At 43.0% G+C, this 13,046-nt stretch overlaps 1 protein-coding gene across 1 annotated transcript in view; it reads left to right on the top strand.

The window, feature by feature from the left end:
- Positions 1–12,275, top strand: part of setbp1 (SET binding protein 1) — a 55,620-nt gene extending 43,345 nt beyond the window's left edge. Inside the window, exon 3 of the mRNA XM_061260839.1 lies at positions 7,764–12,275. Within this exon, the coding sequence (XP_061116823.1) occupies positions 7,764–8,299 (536 nt within the window). The 3' untranslated portion in view covers positions 8,300–12,275. The remainder of the gene's footprint in view (positions 1–7,763) is intronic.
- The last annotated feature ends 771 nt before the right edge of the window (positions 12,276–13,046 follow it).

Below are 13,046 nucleotides of genomic sequence, written 5' to 3'. Positions count from 1 at the left end.
TGCTACCTGTAGCTATTTGTTCTGATAGAACAGAGCCTTTGGCTTGCATTCAATCAGCATTTTTCCTTGCGTTTACAAATAACTGCAAGTGGCTTGTTGAGAGTCAGTGCAATGGACGAGTTTGGATTGAATTTAGGGCCTACCACCGTGCTAGCATAGTAATCAAAGTGGAGACATAAAATGAATTATGTTGGTGTCCATATTCTTCATTAACTTAATTTATCTTTTCTCTGTATTTTGCTTTCAATATTTAGTGAAAAATAGAGATTGTCTGGTTGTTCATTCACACTGACTTTTTTTGATTTCTCCTTTTTTAATATTTTACAATTTAATTACATTTTCAACATTAGTATTATTGTGTCTATGCAACATTATGAATATAATATATGATAAATGTTACTTTACCCATAGAAAGTTTGTAGTATAGTACCTACATAATAATTACACCCATGAAAATATGCTCCACGGTTCCAGCACTTGGGGTTCTCAGATCTTTACTCAGATCCACAGAAATACACCACCATAGTTCAGAGCTGCCCTAGTCTCAATGAAATGGATTCCAGACAAGCTCCTCCACCACAACAGCATTAGATTAGCCTGTCAGCCAGAGATGGCTCAGCTGATACCTGCAGCAGGCCGTGTGGTTGAGGGGGGGGGGTTAAATGTTTTCATGAGGTCAGCTGTACCGCTCTTTTATGGGTTCCTAACCCGAGAGCCAAGCAGCATATCGTGTATAATGGACATGTGCTATTGATCGGTGTGTACTCAGCGTGATGTCCTTCTGCTGTCTTGCGGTGAAAAAATGTTTGAGAACCGCTGTCTGTTTTGCTTCCCTGAGACACTCAAACTGTCCCAGACTGTCAACTATTTTTTCCCAAGAAAACTTCTTCAGATAAAAGTTTCAGGATACAACTTTTTTGGGATTTTGAAAATGTGTTTTAAGAAGCAACATCATTTTGAGGCCTGCACAGCTCCCAAACTCTTTTCTTTTTTTGCCTTGCCTGTTTGGAATGCACATAAATTTAGACCCGTCTCTTCGTCACGGCTTTGTCCATAAATTGAGTCAGACACAGAGCCCAGGGACCACAGTAGCCTGTGCGGCTTGTGAAATCAAACTGCCATTGTATCTTCTGCACTGCTAGCCTAGCACTGCTGAATGGAGCAGATCTCAGGTGCCTGATGAAGAAGAGTCTGTATTGATCAATGATCCAGGGGTTACCCTGCCAACAGAAGCCCCGCCTCCCTGGGAATTCTTACGGCCAATTACAAATCACCCCGTGGCCCTCCAGTCATAAATAAATAAAATAACATATATCGTCCTGAGAGATCCAGCATCTCACTGCTAACTGGCCTGTTTGGGATATTACTGACATGATATAATATCACATAGATATTTGTGGTTGATTATTTTATAGATGAGGTTTTTGATGTCTTTATGCCCAGTCATGCGAAGCTGGTACCCCTTTGAGCTGGTGTTCCAATCTATAAGCTTGGTCCTTCTCAACAAGAAGGTGGTTGGTGGAGCTTTGACTCTGTAGCATATCTCAGGTCCTCAGGTCTCCTGGAATCCATTTTTTCCTCACTGTAGGCACTGTGGGCACACCAAAACTGTAGCTTTGTTTAATGAAGTTCCTTCTCACTCAGGCTGTATATATCAGAAATACACAGTATATTACTTGTTCGTGAATTAAATACATCTCCTCAGTTTTATAACTATATTGTATATGGATTTACTTTTGTGCAGTTAGCAGGAACCATTTTGTTTCCCATGCCATTTCTGACCAGCTCATTTTATGAAATGATTATGCCCCAACAATTGATTGTGATAATATTTTTTAATGTCTTGTTTGTATATAATTGTGTTTATTGAATGACATGTTTGATCAGATATATTCCCAGTCCTTTCTGTAGCCCCTCAGTTCTAAGCACTTCACAAAAAGAAGAAAACCCCCCCCTCCCCCTGTGTTTTCTGATGGACATTTGGCCCAGGAAACAAGATAACCAATTATCGTATTCAATGGTGTGTTCATATCCATCATATCACCAGGAGACAGCAGTGTGGTGTGTCTCTTGGGGGGGTAGTGAACGCTGTTGGGCCCTGGCACTCTCTCTGTTTATCCCTGCCTCTCTCCAAAGGTTGGTAATTGACCAGCAGTGTCTCCAAACATCTGATAAATCCCTGCGAAATAGAAATCAATGTCTGGATCTCCAAATCGCTGCCACTGTTAAACACTTGCCTCTGACCTTTTGCGGATCCTTCTCGAGTCAATAAAATAAAAAAAGCGATCTGATGCCGTGTTTGCCCAGGGAATATTTTAACCTTGAACTCTTGGGCATGGGTTTCCATGGCGACAGGAAGTAGGTCTCGGCATGTGTGGAGAGAGCTGAGGGGGCAGTGGGGAGGGAGTTGGGTTGGGGGGCAGTGGAGAGGGAGTTGGGTTTGGGGGGCAGTGGGGAGGGAGTTGGGTTGGGGGGGCAGTGGGGAGGGAGTTGGGTTGGGGGGGCAGTGGAGAGGGAGTTGGGTTGGGGGGGGCAGTGGGGAGGGAGTTGGGTTGGGGGGGAGTGGGAAGGGAGTTGGGTGAGCAGTGGGGAGGGAGTTGGGTTGGGGGGCAGTGGGGAGGGAGTTGGGTTGGGGGGGGCAGTAGGGAGGGAGTTGGGGGGCAGTGGTGAGGGAGTTGGGTTGGGGGGGCAGTGGGGAGGGAGTTGGGTTGGGGGCAGTGGGGAGGGAGTTGGGTTGGGGGGGCAGTGGGGAGGGAGTTGGGTTGGGGGGCAGTGGGGAGGGAGTTGGGTTGGGGGCAGTGGGGACGGAGTTGGGTTGGGGGGGCAGTGGGGAAGGAGTTGGGGGCAGTGGGGAGGGAGTTGGGTTGGGGGGGCAGTGGGGAGGGAGTTGGGTTGGGGGGCAGTGGGGAGGGAGTTGGGGGGCAGTGGGGAGGGAGTTGGGGGGCAGTGGGGAGGGAGCTGGGGGGAAGTGGGGAGAGAGTTAGGGGGGGGGGGGGGGGGGGCAGTGGGGAGGGAGCTAGGGGGGCAGTGGGTAGGCAAGTCCATAAATCGGGGGCCCGGTACAGGTAGAGATCTGGGGGATAAATGGCTTGTGACAGACCCTTTGAAAGGGGATGTCTCTCTCCGCTGATTTGTGGGCACCAGGGAGAACCCAGGATGGGGTTCAGAGGAGAGGGTTTGGGAGCGTAGGGCAGGCCCATAGATTACCTGATTAAAACCAAACACAGAATTCAACTGCACGTGTTTTTCTAATTCTGTTACAGATTTGAGAACCCCCCCCCAATCTACTCATACTGCTGTTTTCAGTTGCATGATTTGTGTGAATATGTGTTGGGCTGGGTGATTGGTGGAGAGACAGAAGATATATGAGGTTTTCTCGTCCTGCTGGGGTCAGAATAGAGAGGAATGCTCAAGTTTCTAAAATGTCACAATTGGTGGCCATTACGTCCGTTGAAATATGGTTCTGTTTTATTTATTCAGTTGTCTTATTCAGTATGTTGGCGTAGTTAATATATATTGGTGTTTTGTTTCCGCATTCACATATTTTTCATTCAGTATACTGACCATGAATTCATGTGATCATCTATTGGGAATTATTTGAGGTATCTTAGAGTAATTGTAATTTGCTAAATATACACCACTCTGCAAATAACTTTTGTATATTAATATCAAAAGACTCACTCATTTAATCAGTCAAGGGGAGGTTTTTAGTCAGTACGTTTTAGCTGGGCCTCAAACTGCGAACTTCCGATGCCTGATATTAATTGCAGTTTGAGACAACTTTCAAAATAAAGCTGTTGTTGCTACTGTCTGTTTTAATAATTTTTGTGCTGTTTAGGAGCTGGGTGCTTGGTAGGCTATGCAGTTATTCTGGCTACAAGTAAGTTGGAAATGGAGGCAGTAATGCGTGTGGCTATGCTAAGTCGTTATGGGGTGTGATTTGCAGTGAACTGGAAAGATGGGCTGTCGGCGAGGATCCTTGTTAAGACCGGAAAGCTGGGGCAACGAAGGAGAGCAGTGCTTCACCAGACAGCTGCGCTAATTCGCTACACTGCTTAAAATGATCACAGTGCATATGCTTAATCTTTAAAAAGAGTGTTGTTTTAGGTCACTTATTGTTCATTGGCATTGTCCAACTTTACTCGCATAGAAGATTCTCATCATGTACCATCTTTCCCACAAGCACATGTCTGTAATCAGAGCTTGATTTTACAGCTGGGAACAAATAAGACACGTTTGCAATAATACATGGAATACATTTATCATTTCAAGATAATGAGTGTGAATATTGGCTAAAATAGCTACCGAGAGTTAGCTATGTTAGATTAACGTTAGCTAGCTAGCTCAGTTAGGTACGGCAAATTGCATTGCAATAATGTTAACAGCTGACATTACTAAGACAGCTAAAGTTAGCTAAATTATTCTGCTAGCTCAGTATGAAAATACTAAATGACGTGCCAAATGTTTACAAAATTGTGAAAAGGTTAACTTAATAAACGGCTTGTGCATATTGAAGCACCTTGTGCTCTTATGCTTGAAAGGTGCTGATATAAATAAAATTTACTTACTTACTTACAGGGACTTGAGTGCGATCTCGCTGCTGTCATCTGCCATTATGCGACACATTCAAAATGATTTCTCGTATTCTTTTTCCATTCTGAGCCGTCGGAGCATGCAATGATGTGCACTCCAAATCTTGAACAAACGTAGTGCAGGTACTTTATCCGTGCACGCACTTCCAGACTTCGGTTTGGACTCGGTTTGGGCTTTGGATCTGTGCTCACTATGTGCACTCGGAGCACTGGATGTACGCAGTTTGAGACACAGCTTATGTGCATTTACAGTCATTTTCAGACTGTCTGGCATAGATTGCCCATAATCCTCCAGCTATTTCCCACGACTAAACACAGCACACACAGTTAAGAAACGCACACCGCTGTGCTCCCAGCGGCCATTTACACCGCGTTTTAAGCTCGCCTCTCAGCGCCACTCTGCGGTCTGTAAACCTGCACACAGGAAGCCCGTCTGATGCTGGTCTTCTCCAGTTACCCACACTCCGGTTCAGGTTTACTCACGCTAATTTATGAAGTCACTGCATCTTAAAGAGCGTCTGAGGAAGGAGAAAGAAGGTGAGAGAGAGAGTGAGAAGGAGGGGCGAGAGGGAAAATACTTTTCCTTCCACAGCAGCCAGGAAGTGAAGTTTTTTGGAAAGCTGAACCCTTCTGAAACGTCCGTCCCTATGGCAACGCCTTTTCAACAGGCCGCATCTTAAGGCCTGTAATCTGTGGCCTGGTTCGTCTCTTGCCTGTTCTCCATTTTTCCACATTTGCCCATTAAATCCTCCTTTATAATTGTTGTGTTTGTTCTCTGGGAACGCTGCCCAGACGGAATAACATAGAGCAAGAGGGTAGTGTCCTCCAAGGACAGGTGAGGCCCAGAGGAAATGTTTGAGGTGGAATACTCATTATGGCTGCTTTAGGCTACACATTGGGCTGTGACCTGAGTTGACATGAAGGCCAGCAGGAGAGTGGCTTATCCTATAATTCCGGGCAGTTTTCCAGAGCTCGCAGGAGAAATGGAAAAGACAGTAAAGGAATCACTCGTATTTCCGGGCCCATAATGTTCGTTTACGGTTTGAATTTGCAGCCATTCAGGCGCGAGACTTGGGGCCAGATTTACGTACATGAAGCTTGCAGCGCAGAATGCGACGAGGGTGTGTTGGTGCGGTCTCAGTCTGCCTGAAATTAACGTCTTATTTGCAAAGGCTACGGCTCATTACACAATCACCAAATGGAATTGTCTACAAAATGCATTTTGCGACAGCACTGTTAAAATATGTTTAGTGCATTGAGTATCTTCATTGCATGTAGTTAAAAGTGATGGACACAAATGATTAAAAGCAGCTTATCACTGCATTCAGCCTACTCATATATATATTTTTTTACTATCGCAATAATTTCCAGAAAATGTTGTAGTTGATTTCTTGTAGTTGAAATAGTGTGATTTTTGTTGCAAAGATTATTTCAGTGCAAAGCTATTTCAAGTTTCGGAGCCTGTGTCTCTGTCTAGCTTGTGCCGCGGTTTACGCCTGATCTTTAGAGGCGGAGAAATTTAACACGCAAATCAACCCTCGTCAATTGCGTGAACTTTAGTAAATTCAACGGAAGACATAATCAGCCACACTTATAATACCTCCGCCCTATATTTGCACGATCCACCCTTAAATGCATATGCATTAAAGACAGAAGCGCGATGACTCGCCTAGATCACACGCATACTGTGGTTTCAGAATGCATCATATATGCGCCTGAAAATCGTCGCAAAAGGCTTAGTACATTACCAAATGTTCGCTGTTGTAGTTGAACGGTGTATTCATGTTTCCTTTTCATTCTGGCTTCAGTGATAAATGTGTATATTGAACAATTGTTTTGTTATGAATGACACTGGTTTATATAGTGTCGTGAAGTAGATTTTTGCATCTGCAGGTTTCAATCTGACTTTATAATCTGCTCTGTGTTGTTAATCCCCCTAGAGATGAGAGCTAAATATATAAATGTGAAATGTGTAAATGTAGGTGTATGGTGGCGGATCATATCGAAGGATCATACCTGTATGGAAGTTAAATGCAGAATGTTTGCTATGTACAAAGTGTAAAACATACTGTTCTAAATATACATATAGTAAGAGGGGGTCTATGGATGTGATACAGGATCACAGGCTGCGTAGGTGTTTGTGTGTGTGTGTGTGTGTGTGTGTTCATGTGTATGTTTGTGTGTGTGTTCCTGGTTGTGTGTGTGTGTGCGCGCGTGTTTGTTTGTTTGTGTGCCTATGTGTGTTCATGTGAGGTTCACGAGTGCACATCTGGTCCTCCTAGAACCGTTCTTTTCTGACGTTTGAATCTTGGCATGCAAAAGTCTCCCTGCAGAACTGATTCCATCTCCTCCGTTAATAAGCGCAGGTCCTGAATGGAGGGCACTGTCGCTCATCCTGAAAACTTCCGTCCTCTGGCCGGCGTCTTTTGCTCCCGAGAAAGCGGGCACTGGGGAATATCTCCGTGCCCGAGGCAGGTTCCAGATTTACAGGGATGAAGCAGACAGTATGCGTGTGGTAGCTGAGACTGTGCCAGGGTATAATTGCGCATGTGCTCTGGCCTGCTAGCAGGAGAGAGGAGTACTCTCTTCCAGGGACCAGATGTGAGGAGATAAGTTGCCGTCACGACACATTTGATGGCTGAAGGAGACATTTCAGTGGATTTCCTGTCATTATGGAGCGCTTCCACATGCAAAACGAAATGTATGAGCCCGTCTCAGCTGCCTTTTCAAAAGAGCGCCATGTATCGGCCGGAACCCGGAGAGGGAAGCACATATAAAGAGAATTTGTTTTTCAATGCAACAATATTAGCATTTTTTTTCATCAGATTTTTTCACGTGAACAATTTTCCCCAATTGTGTCTTCGTTTTTTCTTGTTTTCTTTTGTATACAATCATGTGAGAAATAAGGGTGAATTTTAATTTATTTCGCAATTATACAGCAGTTAAAATTACAAATGCATTTGTCTCATCTTGCTTCAATTAAGCTAAATTTATGCTTTGAAAACTGAGTTAATTACACTGAAGAGATGCCTAAGCAGCTCCGTGGAAGCGTGTTTTCGCTTGCGTGTAAACACTCGCACACGGTAGTAACCAGGGAAAAGCATAGTGGCAGTTCTGGCTCTAAGCGATATTCTTCACCACCCTCTTCTCCCCCTTCCGTCTCTCTTTCAGAACATAATCCCCTGAAGAGGAGGTTCAAGCGGAAGGAGGTCGAGGAGATCCAGTGTGAGGTGCGCAAGATGTGCACCTTCTCCAAGATCCTCTCCACCAAGAAGAACCTGGACCACGTCAACAAGATCCTGAAGGTCAAGAGGCTGCAGCGGCAGGCCAAGACGGGCAACAACATGGTGAAGCGGAGACGGGGGAGGCCCAGGAAGCAGCCTCTGCTCCCGGACGAGGATCCCGTCGGCCCCATGCCCGTGCTGGAACGCTGTGGAGATCTCCCCGGGAAGAGGCCGCTCCGGACGGGAATGCCACCAGGACCGCTGGAGTTCTCCAACCACGACTCCATCTCGGACACCATCGAGGAGGTGGTGCATATGGCCCGGGCGAGGGCCAATCAGCCGCTGCCACCCGGGGGGAAGTGCTGGACCAAGGCTGCGGCGGGAGGGGAGGAGGGTCGCGCCAAGCGGCCGCGGAGGGGGCAGGACGCCGGAGTCAGCGGGAGGAAGCCTGGAGGCTCGGGCATGTCACCGTCCAATTACTGAACGCCGCGCCTGCCGTCTGAATCCTCCTTGCACTTTGGCCTTCGTTGTTGCTGTCGTAATTTTTTTTTGTTATGGTTGTTTGTTGGTTGGATTTTCTGTTATTCAGCTATTATGGGCATTCATGGAGGATTGGGATCGAGAATGTGGGACACCATTTCAGAGCTGTCGCTTCGTTCTGAACGCAATTCCCACGCAGCTCTTTCGACATTTGTGTCGAACTGGCATCCCGCGAAGCTCCGCCTTGCTCCTAACTGTCGTCTTCGTTTCACGATTTCTCCTAAATGTGGCTCTGCCATACCTTTACCAGCAAGTATTGAAAAGATTTATTTGCTCATACTGTGGTTCATTTGCCTTGGATTTCTAATCTTGTCGAAGCACAGCGATATTTAGTGTGCTGACCACTTTTTATTTTTCACCAGTAACCCTGCCCCCTGACCTAGGGCAGGTGGCAATACTTTGGAATAAGACCTTTTCTGGATGCTGTCTCCTAAAGGCCTAACTGTACATAGGAACATAATCTTCATACGATACATGCCTTTTCTCCTTACAACATGTTTCAGAAAGTATTTTTGACGTACTGATTTAAATAGTGAAGTGTTGTACCCTAAAAAATGAAAGTTGGGTATTATTTTAACCAAAAAATGTAATGGGTGTGACTCGAGACAAGTCTGTTTTCAGATGAAAGAATCCATATTCAGTCATTCATTCCCTCGTTCATTTATTCACCCATTAATATGAAGCAGGTACGCCGCATATATGGAAGTATCAGGCTTGTTAAAGAAATATCACCTACTTAAAATGTCTTCTTTTTTATATTTAGATGTATTGTATTTGCCTCCACTTAAAGTTCTATTAAATGAATCCATTTCAGCACTTACAGAGGTACTCAGCCCTCTGCTATATTGGCTATCAATGTTACATATTGTTTCTGGTACCAGTTCATAGTCAACCTCTACATTTATAGTCCTTTTACAAAAGTATTAATCACCTTCATAACTGAAGTGAAAAACACATAGAAGACACAATGCGGTTGCAAAATACTTGCAGGTTGCCGTCCTTCACAATAGGCATTTGTTTCCGTAAATGAGAAACCATAGAAAAAGAAAGAATTAGCTTTCTAAGCAGCAGCTTTGAAGCAGATCCAGAAATGTAGGTTTGGTGAGAAATCTGAATTGTAGTACAAGCACAGTATCAACAGTACATTTGCCAAGTGAGTTGGCAAAACATGAGCTCTTCGAGAAGTTTGGCCTATGCAGTTCCCCTGTGATTAAATTCACTCCAGAACAATGTAACTAGATAAATAAATGATCTAAAAAATCATGTGTTTAAATCTAAAAAGTTTCAAAGGTGTGTGCATCAGAAGGTTTTCTTTGGTCTGTTTTCTTTCACACAGTTATGGTGGCATTACAAGTTTGCTCATAAACTCACAAGGATAAAATGCAAAGGTTACTGCTTACAGAACCAGATGAATAAGCACTATGATTAATTATTTTTTTACTTCATGTTGCAAAGAAAAAAACATAGATAGGACATTGCATTGTAGCCTAGTACTTCCCTGATACTTCCTTCACCCATCATAACCGTTTTGGAAAACGTTTTTCCACGTCCATTTTCATCATCCCTGCTGTTGGTTTTGATGGGAGTTGAGCAGGAAAAGTAACAATCAATCTGTCATCGCTTCGTTTGGAAAACCCATCCGCACATTCCCCAGTATCTCTTCTTTGGTGAGACTGCTCCAGAGTCTCTGAGCCGTTACGCACGTGCCTTATGTTTGTTTCCCAACGCATCGCATTTCATTGGGAGGAATTCATCCTTTAGAAAGAGAAACATCCTGTAATTCCTACTGTTGTTGTTATTGTCCGTTCAGCTGTCATAGCTCCCAGAAAATCACTGCAAGCTCTGTTTCCAGTCACCAAAATACACGTTCATGTCTGCACACCTCTCAGTTTTGAGTACTGAAGGAGTCTGGTTCTAGCAAATTGGTACACTGATTGGATTAATGGAGGTGGCACACTGTGGCATTTTGGGACAGGAAGCTTGTACACTCACCCCGTACAACGAAAAGCACTCCCCTCCACACTTCCCTTGTGAGTGTTGTTCATCATCAGCCATTTTGTTTTGTGGCGTTCCCACTTCCTCGTTTGCTATGCATCAGGTTTATACCAGCAAACGCGATGGGCGGACAGATTCTCCAAAACCTTTTTTGGGTCAATCCGTGATAGCTTTCTGTTTTGGGTCCACCCTTTGACAAAGATAATTAAGTGGTCTTATTTAACTTTAAAAAATGTAATTAGAGTAATTATAATTTGAATTGATAATAATATTAATAACGATTTTTAAATTGTGCAAAAGGTGACTATCATTGCAGCTGTTATTACTGCAAAGAACTGGGATGTTCTGTCTTTCTGCAGTGGAGCCTTAATCTGAATTTCCATTCAACTATGAGTCGACTGTAAATAGTGTATAAAGCGTACTGATCTCACTGCATGGATGCAAGCTTTGCGTAACTTAAACGTGGGAATGTTCAGCCGTCAAAATGTCCGCTTGAGGCCTGCGCAGGGCTTTAATGCCTGAAATATTGCTCCGAGCCCCGTGCTGTCGAGACAGAAGTCATCTTGTGCCGTTTCTCAGCCAAGAAAGATATGTTGAATTGGCGAGCAGCTATTCCCCACAGTCTGTAGTACAAAAACAGCATGCAGGCCTACTTGGTTTGGGAGAGGCTTTCAATACCCCTGGAAAACATTGCCAAAAATGAAGAATTATTTCCATTAAACAGTATTTAATCTAGAGCCATTCAAAGTTCAGTTTGTAAGAAGCCGAATCTGAATGTCATTTTTAACCAAAATATAACTTACAAAAATGATGATGATTTATGTACCGTTGTTGTTTGTCATTCAGGATGTTGGAGAGGGAATGCGGGTTAGGGAGGGGGGGTAAATAGGCTAGTCTAATCACAAAACGAGCATTCTTCTTAAGCAGCTAGTTATTGTGTTGAGGTTTAAAATACCAGATAATATTTTGCTCTACCAGCCGATGTTCCGGTGCCTTCTAAAGCTGAATAGTATTCTCTTTATCTGGTCCTTAAACTCAAACAAGTAAAGGTGATAGTGATTTCATGTAAAGTACTCCACATATGCATTTAAGAAGTCGATTGGTATGTCTGTGTGTAATGGAATAAATTGGCACTACAAAACTCAATCCAGACTGTGAAACACTAAAGTGGTTAAAAAAAAAAAATGCTCATGCTCACATGAACACAGGCTGCATAAATCTTTTTATTATTATTCTTTTTTTTTTTTTTTTTACTATAATGGTGTTTAAAAATAAAGTGCAAATTAAGTATTGAGAAAATAAATGAACAGAACAGTGTACATTGCAAGAGCACAAATTGAGCTCTAAATTGTGTGGGCATATTTTAGTTTGTATACATAGTGTTTTTAACTGCTTTTTAATAGAGTGGGTTTTCTCATTTATTTGCATGTTCGACTTGATTGTATGCATACATATTTTAGACAAACGGAAAGGTATTTCAATTTTAATTCAATTGGGAGGAAAACCTTGTACATTGTTTGATATGTTTTGTAATGGATTTTTAATTCATGAAGCATTTTTGTACATTGTATGAATATTAAACAGCAAATATTTGGCATATATACACTTACTGTATGTGTGTACATATGCATATATCCACACAAATATATATTTGAAATGTATGTTTGCACACACATACATTATGTATATGTGTGCGTGTATGTATGTGCCCGCATGCTTTTGCTCATGTTTGCTCATGATCTAGGTGTTATTATTTTTTAATATTTTTTTGCTTTTGTTTATTTTACCTTTTTTCTTAAAGAAAAGCTCGTCTTTTTGCAGCCATTTCCTGGTTAGCAGTATAGAGCACTTAAAAATTAAATAAAGTTGATCTTGTTCATGTTATTCATTGTGTGAAAATAAATGAGTTTATTGAAAGATGAAATGTCTGGGGCTCTGTTTTTGAGCTAATTGCTGAAAAAACTGAATATGTTTTTGAAGTTTCAGCATTTTTCCTCATGCAAGAGGTGTTAAGCTTATTTTCTAATAAATCTTCAAAATATGGAAATAATGTGAAAATCGTACTTCAAGAAGAAATGTCAGACTATAACTGGCAATTCATAAAGATTTAATATTAGAATGTTATTATTACTATTTTGAAATGGGTGGCCTAAACATTTTCATTTGGTCGTATTTGGTTAGATCACAAAAGTTGCTTTTAGAAGACCAAAGAAATACTGCCAAATAATAACTCGAAATGGGCAAGCTCAAATAAGACAGGAAAAAAAGTGAATTGTCCTAATGGAATAACATTGTGCGCAGAGATGGACTATAACGGACTGAACAGAACCTGTCCACTCTTTCTCCTTGCGAAACCTCTGCCAGAGCATCAGTCTAACACTGTGAAGCTGTGATAAACCTATTGGACTGCATCCCTGGCACTGGTTGGTTGAAGGAATTTGGAAGGTGGTTTACGATAGGCTGATGCCCATGTGTAAAATGCTGTTGCCATGGCAGCAGCAGCAGCTGCCCATACCCTGGCGAGCAGTGTCTCTTCAGATGTGTCTGTGAAGCGATACGCTGCCCATTTGGGTCTGTGCCCGCGGAGACGTACTCGAGCTACTCCACGTTTTCTCTTGCGGTTCTCGAGAACCTGTGCTTCGCATTGATATGAGCCACTGAATCCAATTCAGAGAAATTCAATGTTTTTCGTGAA

The sequence above is a fragment of the Conger conger genome, chromosome 11 (assembly GCF_963514075.1).
Source record: "Conger conger chromosome 11, fConCon1.1, whole genome shotgun sequence".
Classification (NCBI taxonomy): domain Eukaryota; kingdom Metazoa; phylum Chordata; class Actinopteri; order Anguilliformes; family Congridae; genus Conger; species Conger conger.
Note: the sequence above shows the minus strand (reverse complement) of the source record. Positions and strands in the feature narration are given on the sequence as shown.